We start from the raw sequence: 16,251 nt of genomic DNA on the forward strand, positions 1-16,251 counted from the left end.
TTGGGAGAAAATCTGAGCAGCCGTTTTAGGTTGTTTGCAGATGACGCTGTCGTTTATTGACTAGCAAATTCATCAAAAGATCAAAACAAATTGGAAAACGATTTAGAACAGATGTCTGTATGGTGCGAAAATGGGCAATTGACCCTAAATAACGAAAGGTGTGAGGTCATCCACATGAGAGCTAAAAGGAATCCGTTAAACTTCGGTTACACGATAAATAAGTCAAATCTAAAGGCCGTAAATTTAACTAAATACCTAGGAATTACAAATTTGAACAACTTAAGTTGTAAGGCATACATAGAAAATGTTGTGGGGAAGGCTGACCAAAGACTGCATTTTATTGGCAGGACACTTAGAAAATGTAACAGATCTAGTAAGGAGACTGCCTACACGACGCTTTTACGTTCTCTTATAGAATACTGCTGCTCAGTGTGGGATCCTTACCAGATAGGACTGACGGAGTACATCGAGAAAATTCAAAGAAGGGCAGCCCATTTTGTATAATTGCAGTATTTGGGGTGGACAGCATTAAAACAAAGGTGGAATTTTCTCACGAAATTCCAGTCACCAACTTTCTCCTCCGACGGCGAAAATATTTTTTTGGCGCCGAACTACAAAGGGACAAACGATCACCGTGATAAAATCAGGCAAATCAGAACTCCTACGGAGTTTCCGCGCGCTATAGAGATTGGAATAGAAGGGAATTGTGAGGGTGGTTCGATGCACCCTATTCCAGAGTATCCATGTAGATGTAGATGCAGTGTTCGCAAATGAGTGAGTAACCGGTTACTTTCATAATCGCGCAGTCTCTGCGACTTTCGCTCTAGGTACTTTTTTCTTCGTTTCCACGTAATTATAAGAACAGATTTTTTGCGTCTGTATATATTATCAATAAATAAAGAAGTTTTTATTATTTTTTGGACTCTAACGGTGAAAAAACAGTATTTTCGTTAAGATTTTGGAAGTGGTTTTCCAATCTTTCGCAGGTACGTTCCAACTCAACATGAGCCCGTTTCTTCCCTGTACATACATGGGAGAAGAATCATTTCTGTAGATTCTCGATACGCAGGGAGTGCAAACGAAACTAGGTTTGTACAGCGAAGCTTCACTGGAAAGAGAGGGTCTGTCAGCGTACGACCTAAATAATTCCTCCAAAATGTACTCTGCTGGTGTAGCCATGCTGCAGGTTTTTTTTTTTTTTTTACGCATGGATGAAGAACTTTATGAAACGATTACAGAACTGCACGTACGTCATCTGTCATCTATCAGCTAAAGAAGACTGCACCAGTTGTCTGCACCATTGTTTGGTTATTTGGTGACATGCTTCGATATGCATGTTACGTCACGAAACTGTGATGATGGCCAAGATCCGTTTATGAACGTAAACCAAGTTATTAGACAACAGACACGTCGAAAACACAGTGCACGTCCAAAAGTTCGCCGGCCGCGGTGGTCTTGCGGTTCTAGGCGCTGCAGTCCGGACCCGCGGGACTGCTACGTCGCAGGTTCGAATCCTGCCTCGGGCATGGATGTGTGTGATGTCCTTAGGTTAGTTAGGTTTAAGTAGTTCTAAGTTCTAGGGGACTGATGGCCTAAGATGTTAAGTCCCATGGTTCTCAGAGCCATTTGAACCATTTGAACCAAAAATTCGGCGTTCATTACTTGTGCTAAATGTTGCAATAATTGTTGTTCCTCATGTCTGTACAATCAATATCATCCTTATTTGTGCAGTGTTCCATAGGTTGCACATTATATTTATAACAAATGTATGTACAATAATTAAAACAAAATGACTTTATTCGTTCAATTGAAAAATATCGTGCATCAATTTTTATTTTCAATCCCCTTTCGAAAAAAAAAAACTCCATTCTTCAGAATAAAGATTACGAAAGATAATACACTGACGGAAAAAAGCTGCAAACACTAGGGAGGAGTTGGGCGACGTAAACGAAAGTTGCTAGCCGCGTTTATAAATCGGAAAAGTGATTTCTATTCAAATTTCGCGCCAGTCGCATAACAGTGCAGCTAGTAGCGCCACTACGAGGATACAAATGAGGTTTACTTTAAATACACGCTTTAACGGCCGTGAGCGTCGGTTGCCTTTGAGATTGGGCGTGGTGAGCTGATATCAGTTGAGAACGGCTCTAAGGCGACAAAGACGCCATATTAACGCCTCACTGAGCTTTACGAGCTCGTGTAACAGGGCAACGAGAAGCTGGATGGTTCTTCTGCGATACTCGGCTGAAATGGTTCAAATGGCTCTCAGCACTATGCGGCCTAACTTCTGAGGTCATCAGTCGCCTACAACTTAGAACTAATTAAATCTAACTAACCTAAGGAAATCACACACATCCATGCCCAAGGCAGGATTCGAACCTGCGACCGTAGCGGTCGCTCGGCTCCAGACTGTAGTGCCTAGAACCGCACGGCCACTCCGTCCGGCTCTGCGATACTGCAGAAAGACTTCTCAGGAATGTTTTATATTAAAAATGAAATTCCTCCAGCTGTACTTAAGATTTTATATTTACTTCGCTACCAGTTTCGACGTTCCGTCAACGCCATCTTCAGACCCACACACTTTGGTGAAATCAGTTGAGTGTGGCTCAGTCTAGCAGTCCGCCGGTGAGATCAACACGTGCTCCACATGGATGGCGGGCAGAAGCTAGTAGCGAAGTAAATATAAAATATTAAGTACAGCTGGAGGAATTTCATTTTTAATAAAAATTATACCAGCTGTGTCCCACCTTCATCCAGTTTAAATATGGATGTACTAAGATCTCAGGAATGCAGCCACTGTACATGATTGCTGGTAGTGGTGGTCATGAGGTTGTACTGTCCGAAGGAGACCGGGCTGCGGATGTCCACGTGGCACTACGCCCATCGTGTCCGGCATATGGCTCTGGCACATCTTGCTGCATGTGCACTGGCCGTGTGACCAGCAGTTGGCTCCATAGTGACACAACGAACTGTTTTTTTTTTTTTTCTTTTTGGTCATCAGTCTACTGACTGGTTTGATGCGGCCCACCACGAATTCCTTTCCTGTGCTAACCTCTTCATCTCCTGATTCCTTACCTTATCAGTCTACCTAATTTTCAACATTCGTCTATAGCACCACATCTCAAATGCTTTGATTCTCTTCTGTTCCGGTTTTCCCACAGTCCATGTTTCACTACCATACAATGCTGTACTCCAGACGTACATCCTCAGAAATTTCTTCCTCAAATTAAGGCCGGTATTTGATATTAGTAGACTTCTCTTGGCCAGAAATGCCTTTTTTGCCATAGCGAGTCTGCTTTTGATGTCCTCTTTGCTCCGTCCGTCATTGGTTATTTTACTGCCTAGGTAGCAGAATTCCTTAACTTCATTGACTTCGTGACCATCAATCCTGATGTTAAGTTTCTCGCTGTTCTCATTTCTACTACTTCTCATTACCTTCGTCTTTCTCCGATTTACTCTCAAACCATACTGTGTACTCATTAGACTGTTCATTCCGTTCAGCGGATCATTTAATTCTTCTTCACTTTCACTCAGGATAGCAATGTCATCAGCGAATCGTATCATTGATATCCTTTCACCTTGTATTTTAATTCCACTACTGAACCTTTCTTTTATTTCCATCTTTGCTTCCTCGATGTACAGATTGAAGAGTAGGGGCGAAAGGCTACAGCCTTGTCTTACACCCTTCTTAATACGAGTACTTCGTTCTTGATCGTCCACTCTTATTCCCTCTTGGTTATAGTACATATTGTATATGACCCGTCTCTCCCTATAGCTTACCCCTACTTTTTTTAGAATCTCGAACAGCTTGCACCATTTTATATTGTCGAACGCTTTTTCCAGGTCGACAAATCCTATGAAAGTGTCTTGATTTTTCTTTAGCCTTGCTTCCATTATTAGCGGTAACGTCAGAATTGCCTCTCTCGTCCCTTTACTTTTCCTAAAGCCAGACTGATCGTCACATAGCGCATTCTCAATTTTCTTTTCCATTCTTCTGTATATTATTCTTGTAAGCAGCTTCGATTCATGAGCTGTTAAGCTGATTGTGCGATAATCCTCGCACTTGTCAGCTCTTGCCGTCTTCGGAATTGTGTGGATGATGCTTTTCCGAAGGTCAGATGGTATATCGCCAGACTCATATATTCTACACACCAACGTGAATAGTCGTTTTGTTGCCACTTCCCCCAATGATTTTAGAAATTCTGATGGAATGTTATCTATCCCTTCTGCCTTATTTGACCGTAAGTTCTCCAAAGCTCTTTTAAATTCCGATTCTAATACTGGATCCCCTATCTCTTCTAAATCGACTCCTGTTTCTTCTTCTATCACATCACACAAATCTTCACCCCCATAGAAGCGTTCAATGTATTCTTTCCACCTATCTGCTCCCTCCTCTGCATTTAACAGTGGAATTCCCGTTGCACTCTTAATGTTACCACCATTGCTTTTAATGTCACCAAAGGTTGTTTTGACTTTCCTGTATGCTGAGTCTGTCCTTCCGACAATCATATCTTTTTCGATGTCTTCACATTTTTCCTGTAGCCATTTCGTCTTAGCTTCCCTGCACTTCATATTTGTTTCGTTCCTCAGCGACTTGTATTTCTGTATTCCTGATTTTCCCGAAACATGTTTGTACTTCCTCCTTCCATCAATCAACTGAAGTATTTCTTCTGTTACCCATGGTTTCTTCGCAGCTACCTTCTTTGTACCTATGTTTTCCTTCCAAACTTCTGTGATGGCCCTTTTTAGAGATGTCCATTCCTATTCAATTGTACTGCCTACTGCGCTATTCCTTATTGCTGTATCTATAGCGTTAGAGAACTTCAAACGTATCTCGTCATTCCTTAGTACTTCTGTATCCTACTTCTTTGCGTATTGATTCTTCCTGACTAATGTCTTGAACTTCAGCCTACTCTTCATCACTACTATATTGTGATCTGTGTCTATATCTGCTCCTGGATACACCTTACAATCCAGTATCTGATTTCGGAATCTCTGTCTGACCATGATGTAATCTAATTGAAATCTTTCCGTATCTCCCGGCCTTTTCCAAGTATACCTCCTCCTCTTGTGATTCTTGAACAGGGTATTCGCTATTACTAGCTGAAACTTGTTACAGAACACAATTAGTCTTTCTCCTCTTTCATTCCTTGTCCCAAGCCCATATTCTCCTGTAACCTTTTCTTCTACTCCTTCCCCTACAACTCCATTCCAGTCGCCCATGACTATTAGATTTTGGTCCCCCTTTACATACTGCATTACCCTTTCAATATCCTCATACACTTTCTCTATCTGTACATCTTCAGCGTGCGACGTCGGCATGTATGCCTGAACTATCGTTGTCGGTGTTGGTCTGCTGTCGATTCTGATTAGAACAAGCCAGTCACTGAACTGTTCACAGTAACACACCCTCTGCCCTACCTTCCTATTCATAACGAATCCTACACCTGTTATACCATTTTCTGCTGCTGTTGATATTACCCGATACTCATCTGACCAGAAATCCTTGTCTTTCTTCCACTTCACTTCACTGACCTCTACTATATCTAGATAGAGCCTTTGCATTTCCCTTTTCAGATTTTCTAGTTTCCCTACCACGTTCAAGCTTCTGACATTCCACGCCCCGACTCGTAGAACGTTATCCTTTCGTTGATTATTCAATCTTTTTCTCATGGTAACCTCCCCCTTGGCAGTCCCCTCCCGGAGATCCGAATGGGGGACTATTCCGGAATCTTTTGCCAATGGAGAGATCATCATGACACTTCTTCAAATACAGGCCACATGTCCTGTGGATACACGTTACGTGTCTTTAATGCAGTGGTTTCCATTGTCTTCTACATCCTCATGTCGTTGATCATTACTAATTCTTCCGCCTTTAGGGGCAATTTCCCACCCCTAGGACAAGAGAGTGCCCTGAACCTCTATCCGCTTCTCCGCCCTCTTTGAGAGGGCCGTTGGCAGAATGAGGCTGACTTCCTATGCCGGAAGTCTTCGGCCGCCAATGCTGATTATTTATCAAAATTTAGGCAGTCACGGGGATCGAACCCGGGCCCAAAGACGTTTTGATTATGAATCAAAGACGCTACCCCTAGACCAAGGGTACCTGAATTTATTTTATGTACTAGCGATTCATCAAGAACATTAACACATTTAATCACTCTATGTGAGCGTGGAAGCAGTTGCCAGGGAGTAACTGATCAAATCAAAATCAAATTGTTTTTAACAAATGGGAATTTTATTCCTAAAAGCCCTTTTTTTTAAGAAAGAGATTTAAAATTATAAGCAGAAAGCACCCTCTAAATATCAAGCTACAATTTACTCAGAGGCGGAAAGAAACAAATTTTTGAGAGTATGAGCTTTCGGACTGAGAACCTCTCCGCTCCCTTTTGACACGGCCGTAGTCACGATCGCTCACAACAACCTCTAAAAGACTACATTGGTGCAAATCCACTACACACCAGATTACCTTAAAGTAAAAGTCATAACAATTCACACAAGCACAAAAACTATGCACCCAGTAGGAGGGATGGAAATGCTACAAAACACTAAAATTAAAAGATTAACTTGCCACCGAAGGCGAAACTTGATTTTACCTTCTAAGAAAAGTCTTACGGTGGAAGGGTGGCAACTTTATACACTAAAATGACCATTTAAATAAAAGCTCATGAAATCCAGTCTTATATAAAATTATACAGGGTTGGCCAAACGAGTTAATATGCTCTACAGTACACATATGTTGCCTCTCAAGATGAAAGGCAAGATAAAACCATATTTCAGGAATTAGGCCGTTAGACTCCGCGCATTAAATTCGTTAACACACCGAATCTGACAAGCATGACAGAGGCAGCTGCTAACGTACGGCAGATTGATAGTGCGATTACCGAACAATCCGAACCGCAGGTCGCTCTAACCCGCCCCTACTCCACAAAGGAAAAACGGACCACCCAATTCATAAATAACCACCTTTCCGCGGGTGAGCAAACAGCAGAGAATGGTGGGACGACCCCAAAACAAAACGGATGGTGACCTCACCAGGAAAACAAATAGAATTTAACAAGTAAATGAAACAACATATCAACAATCACTTAACTTCTAATAAACTGCGATTTCTGAAGAAGACCTGGCGCAGCACCCCCAAATCGCTCTCCCGAACCGTCCGCTGCCAGCCGCTTCAACGGACGCAGGAAGGTGCGCAGATCTCACGTGTCATGGCGTCGTAGCTCGCACCGGCCAGCCCGATGTCGTTGGTTGACTCCTGTTGCTCTCGTGTCGGCCGCGAAGTCACTACCCCTCGCTATACGCCGCGGCCCACTGGACTCACGTGGCGACCTCACATGTGCCGACGCTCAAGGCGGATAAGTCATTTTGTGTCTCAGTGCGCGACCGACCAACCGATCGATCCAACCGCCAATGACCATTGCCTGAGCAACTCGAGCGGACTGGCGGCCTAAAGCGCAGACTCAGATGCAGGAACTAAAACCCGACCGGGCGATCACTCACTGAGTTCTCTTGCTGGCGAGTGGAAAGACTCTCATAAATCCGGCTTTAAAGATTGATCTGAACGAAAGACATACTAGCACTCTGGACGACAGACAGACACTAACTGCCCCACAAATCCGGATGAGAGACAGACTAGCAAGCTGGGGACGAGAGACTGACCCAGACCGACTCCAGACTCACCCAGACCGACCCACTGGCGAGCTCACAGCGCCCCTTAAATGCACGTGTACAGGCAACCTTTCCCCTTTCTCACCAGAGGGATACACCAAAGCTGCGATTGCCACAGTGGCGCCACGGAGGGTGACTGCTTCACACTACGAGCGACGGCGCGCTCTTCAAAACAGTAAATTTTTACCACGCCTCTGTTATCTAGACAAATGCGTTCCCGAAATTTCATTTCTATACATTAATTATTATTTGTTGGTGCGATATTTTTCTGCCAGTGTAAATGATTGCTTAGATATTGAAATCTAGCACAGTCGTAGTAAATCTATGGTTATAATTATATGGTAACGGAGGAAAAATAAGCCCAGGAGTGAGATTCGATCCTAAGACCACGCGCTTATGAAAATAAGCGGCTACTTACTCGCATAATATCGACCATACTGTACATGGAAATGAAGTCCCATGCTTTTTGGCAGAGCGTACGGGAACGATGCGGGAGGCCCTGACCGCCTTCCTCCAACCGCAGTGAGGATGAATGATGATGATGGAAACGACACAAAAACACCCATTCATCCCGGGGCAAGTGTAAGTCCCTGACCCCGCCGGGAATTTAACCCGGGATTCCATGCTCGGGAAACGACAACGCTACCGCGAGACCACGAGCAGGGGGCATATTGTACATAAAGACTCACAAACTTTTCAAACCCAGTTTCGTCGAAAACGGAGGGGAATAATATATTGGTTTTTATATATATTGAATTATTAGACGAGCACTACACACCCTGTGAATATGAATCAAATGGTTAAGGGAAGTCTGTATGGTCGACTTAGCGGGCAACGCGTTGCTGCACGATTCGGTCCGTTAGCTGTAATTTCCTTCAAACAGAGACAGACAGAGAAGGAGGGCTGCCATTTTCAGCTGTTTTCGTACAAGTCGGGTGGACGCCTCGGTCACTCAGTGTACTGGAACCTGACGCACAGTGATTTATATCTGCGCTCCCAGATGTTTCACCATCCAGTACAGGAGAGAGCACCTTTAAGTACGTAGAGTAAAAACTGTTTCTGATGAAGAGCACTTGGATTTCGAAATTAATCATCTGAAGTACGTGTGGCCAAAGAGCGGCTATGGGGCATGTGATATGTAATCAGCGTTCTCCAACAATAGGGGACGTGAAAATGTTGAAAATTCACATGATGGGTGTTTCTTCCCTTCTGGTTGGTTGGTTGGTTGGTTGATTCGGGGGAGGGGACCAAACAGCGATGTCATCGGTCCTGCCGTATTAGGGAGGGGTGGGGAAGAAAGTAGGCGGTGCTCTTTCACAAGAACCATCGCAGCATTTACGTGAAGCGATTTAGGGGAATCACGGAAAACCTAAATCAGGATGGCCGGGCGCAGGTTTGAACCGTCGTCCTCCCGAATGCGAGTCCGCTGTGCTAACCACTGCGCCACGTCGCCCGGTCCTCCCCCTCTCGGAAGACGAGGTGTAAGACCTATTTTCTGACCTCCTAAGAAAATGAACGAGATGCTATGACAGTCTCGGCCTCAGGATCCTTGGGATTTCTGACATTTTTTGTCAGTGCAGAAGCAATTACATGGGTCAGTCCATCTTTACCGTTTCCAACCCCTGTACACAACATCAATGGCAATGGTTTCTGAATAAAATTTTGTTTGACGAAACAAAAATTTTGTCCCAGGCTCCTACAAACTGCAATTCTGTAATTAAAGATGCTGCAGAAATAAAAACGTGTGAGAAGAACGTCAACCGCGACAGTGGATATAATCTAAGCGGTGCACACAGCGAACTCCCGATACGGAGAAGAGGCAGGGATATTCGTTGCAATGTTTACGTTATTACGGGAGTGGTTGTGCCACCAGCGCTGGTGTTCATGCCATCCGCGACGGCACTACGTGATTGTCGGACAATCACCAGCCGTCTATGGGCTATACACTGAAGAGCGAAAGAGATTGGTCCACCTGCCTAATACCGTGTAGGGTCCCGCGCAGCACGACGTGGCATGGACTGAAGCAATGCTCGAGGGAATTGACGCCAATGATCCTGCAGGGCCCTCCAAAAATCTGTAAGAGTACGAGGGGGTAGAGATCTCTTCCGAAGAGCACTTTGCAAAGCATCCCAGATGTGCTCAATAAAGTTCCATCTCTGGGGAGTTCGGTGGCTAGCGGAAGTGTTTAAACACAGAAGAGTGTTTCTGGAGCCACTCTGTAGTAATTCTGGACGTGTGGCGTGGCGCAGTGTCTTGCTGGAATTGCCCAATTCCTTCGGAATGCGCAGTGGACATGAACGGGTCCAGGTGAACATAGAGGATGCCCACGCACATGTCACCTGTCAGAGTCGTATCTAGACGTATCAGGGGTACCATATCACTCCAACTGCACACGTCCCACACCATTACAGAGCCTCCAACAGCTTGAAAAGTCCTCTCCTGACATGCAGGGTCCATGCATTCATGAGGCTGACTTCATACCCGTACACGTCCAAGCGCTCGATACAATCTGAAATGCCGCGCGGGATTAGCAGAGCGGTCTAGGGCTCTGCAGTCATGGACAGTGCGGCCGGTCCCGGTGGAGCTTCGAGTCCTCCCTCAGGCAAGGGTGTGTGTGTTTGTCCGTAGGGCCTGATGACCTTAGCAGTTAAGTCCCATAAGATTTCACACACATTTGAACATTTTTGAACATTTTGAAATGATACTCATCCGAACAGGCAACATGTTTCCAGTCATCAAAAGTCCAAGGTCGGTTTTGACAGGCCCAGGTAAGCGCAAAGCTTTGTGTCGTGCAGTCAACAAGTGTACACCACGAGTGGACCTTCGGCCCCGAATGCCCATATCGATGATGTTTCGTTGAATGGTTCGCACGCTGACACTTGTTGATGGCCCAGCATTGAAATCTGGGGCAATTTGCGGAAGGCTGAACTTTTGTCACGCTGAACGATTCTCTTCAGTCGTTGTTGGTCCCGATGTTGCAGGATCTTTTCGAGCCGCAGCAACGTCGGAGAATTGATGTTTCGCCGTATTCCTGATATTTACGGTACACTCGCGAAATGGTCGAACGGGAGCATGCCCTCTTCATCGCTACCTCTGAGATGCTGTGTCGCATCGCTCGTGCGTCGATTATAACGCCACGTTCAAATTCACTTATATCTTGATGACCTGCCGTTGGGCCAGCTGCCACTGATCTAACAACAGTCTAACAGCAGCACCAGACGCTTATTATCTCATATATGCGTTGCCGACAGCAGCGTCGTATTCTGCCTATTTACATATCTCTGTATCTGAATACGCGTGCCTATACCAGTTTCTTCAGTATATATGGCCACCACAGCAGTAGTTTTGGGTCTGTTGTTCGTGTCGTACACATTGGAGGTCATAGACGAGAGCGTGAGGTTTTACAATGAACTGACATGGCAAGACGTCGGAGAATGAAACTTCCTGGCAGATTAAAACTGTGTGCCGGGCCGAGGCTCGAACTCGGGACCTTTGCCTTTCGCGGGCAAGTGCTCTACCGACTGAGCTACCCAAGCACGACTCACGCCCCGTCCTCACACTCTTACTTCTGCCAGTACCTCGTCTCCTACCTTCCAAACTTTACAGAAGCTCTCCTCCTCGTGCGTACGACACGAACAACAGACCCAAAACTACTGCTGTGGTGGCCAGGAGAGCTTCTGTAAAGTTTGGAAGGTAGGAGACGAGGAACTGGCAGAAGTAAGGGTGTGAGGACGGGGCGTGAGTCGTGCTTGGGTAGCTCAGTCGGTAGAGCACTTGCCCGCGAAAGGCAAAGGTCCCGAGTTCGAGTCTCGGTCCGGCACACAGTTTTAATCTGCCAGCAAGTTTCATATCAGCGCACACTCCACTACAGAGTGAAAATCCCATTCTGGAAACATCCCCCAGGCTGTGGCTAAGCCATGTCTCCGCAATATCCTTTCTTTCAGGAGTGCTAGTGCTGCAAGGTTCGCAGGAGAGCTTCTGTAAAGCCAGGAAGGTAGGAGACGAGGTACTGGCAGAAGTAAAGCTGTGAGGACGGGGCGTGAGTCGTGCTTGGGTAGCTCAGTCGGTAGAGCACTTGCCCGCGAAAGGCAAAGGTCCCGAGTTCGAGTCTCGGTCCGGCACACAGTTTTAATCTGCCAGCAAGTTTCGTATCAGCGCACACTCCACTACAGAGTGAAAATCCCATTCTGGAAACATCCCCCAGGCTGTGGCTAAGCCATGTCTCCGCAATATCCTTTCTTTCAGGAGTGCTAGTGCTGCAAGGTTCGCAGGAGAGCTTCTGTAAAGCCAGGAAGGTAGGAGACGAGGCACTGGCAGAAGTAAAGCTGTGAGGACGGGGCGTGAGTCGTGCTTGGGTAGCTCAGTCGGTAGAGCACTTGCCCGCGAAAGGCAAAGGTCCCGAGTTCGAGTCTCGGTCCGGCACACAGTTTTAATCTGCCAGCAAGTTTCGTATCAGCGCACACTCTGCTGCAGAGTGAAAATCTCAGTCACAGAATGTCTTATACTGCAAGAAACAGGCTGACGTGAGAGCGACGCCTAGAGACGGCTCAGACACCTACGCTATTAGTTTTAGGGAGTCTCTTGGATGACGTCACACGGTGAGGTACGGCGGTGTGTGTGTGTGCGCGGTTTGCAGAGACGCTGCGGCTGCACCCGCCCATGTCCAACCTGTCGCGCAGCTGCACGGCGCCCTACACCTTCCCCGGCACGACGCGGCTGGGGGACGGCGCGCTGCACCTGCGGCCGGCCGAGGCGCCGCTGCACATCCCCATCTGCGCCCTCCACCGCGACCCCGGCTTCTTCCCGCAGCCCGAGCGCTTCGACCCCGAGCGCTTCGGGCCGGACCAGCTGGCGCGCCAGACGCCCTTCTCCTACCTGCCGTTCGGCGCGGGGCAGCGCTCGTGCCTCGGTAAGTCGCGCGCACCGGACAACCCACAGACGACGTCGGCGCAACTGTACGGTCAAGTGATGGTGCAGACTACAGTTAACTACGCTGCCTGCAAAGCTTAAAGACCAAGCTAACTTTCGCATTACCCGCCACTGCCAAGTAACACACACTGACAAGCCAAAACATGAAACTTCCTGGTGGATTAAAACTGTGTACCGGACAAACTCGGGACCTTTGCCTTTTGGGGACAAGTGCTCTACCATCTGAGATACCCAAGCAGGACTCATGACCTGTCACCACATCTGTAATCCCGGTAATACCTCGTCTCCTACCTTCCAAATTTCACAGAAGCTCTCTGGTACACCTTGCAGAATTAGCACTCTTGGAAGAAAGGATATTGTGCAGACGTGGCTTAGCCACTGCGAGGTGGATGTTTCACTCAAGCGAAAACATTATGATCACTGCCTTTCGCGACGTTGTACGCTGCCTGGTGGCGTTGAGAGAACGTGACGCGGTAAGACAGATACACACTACTGGCCACTAAAATTGCTGCAACAAGAAAAAACGCAGATGATAAACGGGTATTCATGAGACAAATATATTATACTAGAACTGACATGTGACTATATTTTCACGCAATTTGGGTGCACAGATCCAGTACCCGGAACAACCACCTCTGGCCGTAATAACGGCGGTGATACGCCTGGCCATTGAGTCAAAGAGAGTTTGGATGGCGTGTACAGTTACAGCTACCCATGCAGCTTCAACACGATACCGTAGTTCATCAAGAGTAATGACTGGCGAATTGTGACGAGAAAGTTGGTCGGCAACCATTGACCTGACGTTTTCAATTGTTGAAAGATCTGGAGAATGTGCTGACCAGGGCAGCACTCCAACATTTTCTGTATCCAGAAAGGCCCGTACAGGACCTGCAACATGTGGTCGTGCATTATACTGCTGAAATGTACGGTTTCGCAGGCATCGAATGAAGGGTAGAGCCACAGGTCGTAACACATCTGAAATGTAACGTCCACTGTTCAGAGTGCCGTCAATGCGAATAAGATGTGACCGAGACTTGTAACCAATGGCACCCCGTACCATCACGCCGGATGATACGCCAGTATGGCGATGACGAATACACGCTTCCAATGTACGTTCACCGCGATGTCGCCAAACACGGATGCGACCATCATGATGCCGTAAACAGAACCTGGATTCATCCGAAAAAATGACGTTTTGCCATTCGTGCATCCAGGTTCGTCGTTGAGTACACCATCGCAGGCGCTCCTGTCTGTGATGTAGCGTCAAGGGTAATCGCAGCCATGGTCTCCGAGCTGGTAGTCCATGCTTCTGCAAACGTCGTCGAACTGTTCGTTGTTGTCTTGCAAACGTCCCCATCTGTTGACTCATGGATCGAGACGTGGCTGCACGATCCGTTACAGCCATGCGGATAAGATGCCTGTCATCTCGATTGCTAGTGATACGATGCCGTTGGGATCCAGCACGGCGTTCCGTTTTATCCTGCTGAACCCACCAATTCAGGCATTGGATCTCGACCAACGTGAGCAGCAATGTCGCAATACGATAAACCGCAATCGCGATAGGCTACAATCCGACCTTTGTCAAAGTCGGAGACGTGGTGGTACGCATTTCTCCTCCTTACACGAGGCATCACAACAACTTTTCACCACGCAGCGCCGGTCAACTGCAGTTGGTGTATGAGAAATCGGTTGGAAACTTTCCTCATGTCAGCACGTTGTAGGTGTCGCCACCGGCGCCAACCTTGTGTTAATGCTCTGAAACGCTAATCATTTGCATATCACAGCATCTTCTCCCTGTCGGTTAAATTTCGCGTCTGTAGCACGTCATCTTCGTGGTGTAGCAATTGTAATGGTCTGCAGTGTATGAGTGGAGCAGAGGCGAGTGGGAAATCATTTTAGCGATGATAGCAGGCGAAAATACGGAAATCCGCCGGCTTAAGCGACATTGGTATTAGCGAAGTTGTTGTGGTCCAGCGTCTGAGAGCGAACACCTCGGAAACTGCGAAGCTAGTTTTACTATCGTTAGTATCAGAGGAAAGTTATCGAAGAATGCTGTAACCACGAGCAGGCGACAAGAAGTTGGACGACTATATCTTACCACGGAACAAATGGAAAATGGCTCTGAGCACTATGGGACTCAACTGCTGAGGTCATAAGTCCCCTAGAACTTAGAACTACTTAAACCTAACTAACCTAAGGATATCAGACACATCCATGCCCGAGGCAGGATTCGAACCTGCGACCGTAGCGGTCGCGCGGTTCCAGACTGTAGCACCAGAACCGCTGGGCCACCAGCGGTCGGCGGAATAAATGGATGAGAGGCTTGCCCACACTCTAAAGAAGCGATATGTGGCAGATCTGGCGACAGAGTACAGTGCTCGCGCAGGCACAAGTGTTTTGGTGCACACTGTTCAGAGAACGGTGTTGAACGTGGTGTTCCGCAGCAGAGGGCATCTACGCTTTCTCGTCTTCACCCAACATCCTCGTTAGTAATGATTACAGTCGGCACGGGGTCATCGAGACTGGACCAGTGATCAATGGAATCCTGTCGCCTGGTCGGATGAATCCTGTTTATTGTTATATCAGGTCGATGGTGGTGTCCAGATACTCTGCCGTCCAGGCGAAACGTTTCTAGAAACATAGAGCACTCTTTGTACGCAGGCTGGTCGGAGCTGTATTATGTGCTGGTGCACATTCATCTGGGTTTCCACGGGACCTGCGGTAGTAATAGAAGGCACTATGACAGCTGTGGCCTGCGTGATCATTATTAGGGACCACCTGTAACCCCTTACGCTTGATATACTTCTTAACAGCGATGGCATCTTCCAAAAGGATAACGGTGCGTGCCACAAGGCCAGTATTGTGCTATCATGTTTTGAGGAGCGTGATAGTGAACTCAGGTTGATGTCTTGGCCGTCAGATTTGGCTTAATCCGATGAAACCCAATTGGGACGCTGTTGGACTCCAGCTCTGTGCCCACGAACCAACCGCCCGCAAGTTACTGGATGTGTATAACCTGTGCGTCGGCGTCTGGGGCCACGAACCTCTGGAAACATACGAAGTACATGTCGAATCCAAGGCACACAAATACATTGTTGAACTGCGATCCAGAGATGGAGCAGTACGCTTTTAAGTGGTGGTCGTAATATTTTGGCTTATCAGTGTAGCTCCACGATACTTTGACTGTACATAGAAAGAACTGCTACAATATAGTACCGAAGGTAACTGACAGAAATACGGTATGAGACGAACTGTCGTCACACTTCCATTGAAAGACTAAATTGCATTTGGAGTCACCGAGATTTGTGATGGTTCTCTGGGTATTACGAACGGCGGGACTTGGTTCATATCGGGTGTGTGGTCTCCACAGGCGGCCTGCATGCTCTGCAACGTGCTCCCATGCTGGCCACATGTTTGGTAAAGACATCCTGTGGTAGAGCCTTCCATTATTGCAGCAACGCGATTAACAGCTGCTGGATAGCCGCTGGTGCAGGCGGACGTACTGCAGAACTTCTCCCCAACGCTTTTCACACGTTCTAGATGCATTTTAAGTCTGGGAATGGGCAGGCCAGTCCATTCCCCCAAAATACTGTCGTTGCAACAGCTCCTCCACCTGCGCCGGTCGACGTCGTTACGAAATGTCATCCGCAAAAATGA

At 47.1% G+C, this 16,251-nt stretch overlaps 1 protein-coding gene and 1 non-coding gene across 2 annotated transcripts in view; one reads left to right on the forward strand and one right to left on the reverse strand.

Moving 5' to 3' along the window:
- LOC126412589 (uncharacterized) overlaps nucleotides 1-16,251 on the forward strand; it is a 236,615-nt gene that overhangs the window by 85,754 nt on the left and 134,610 nt on the right. Inside the window, exon 6 of the mRNA XM_050082250.1 lies at nucleotides 12,302-12,574. Within this exon, the coding sequence (XP_049938207.1) occupies nucleotides 12,302-12,574 (273 nt within the window). The remainder of the gene's footprint in view (nucleotides 1-12,301; nucleotides 12,575-16,251) is intronic.
- Nucleotides 11,128-11,202, reverse strand: Trnas-cga (transfer RNA serine (anticodon CGA)). Its single transcript has one exon. It is a non-coding gene; the product is annotated as a tRNA-Ser (tRNA).

Source organism: Schistocerca serialis, chromosome 7 (genome assembly GCF_023864345.2).
Source record: "Schistocerca serialis cubense isolate TAMUIC-IGC-003099 chromosome 7, iqSchSeri2.2, whole genome shotgun sequence".
Taxonomy (NCBI): Eukaryota; Metazoa; Arthropoda; class Insecta; order Orthoptera; family Acrididae; genus Schistocerca; species Schistocerca serialis.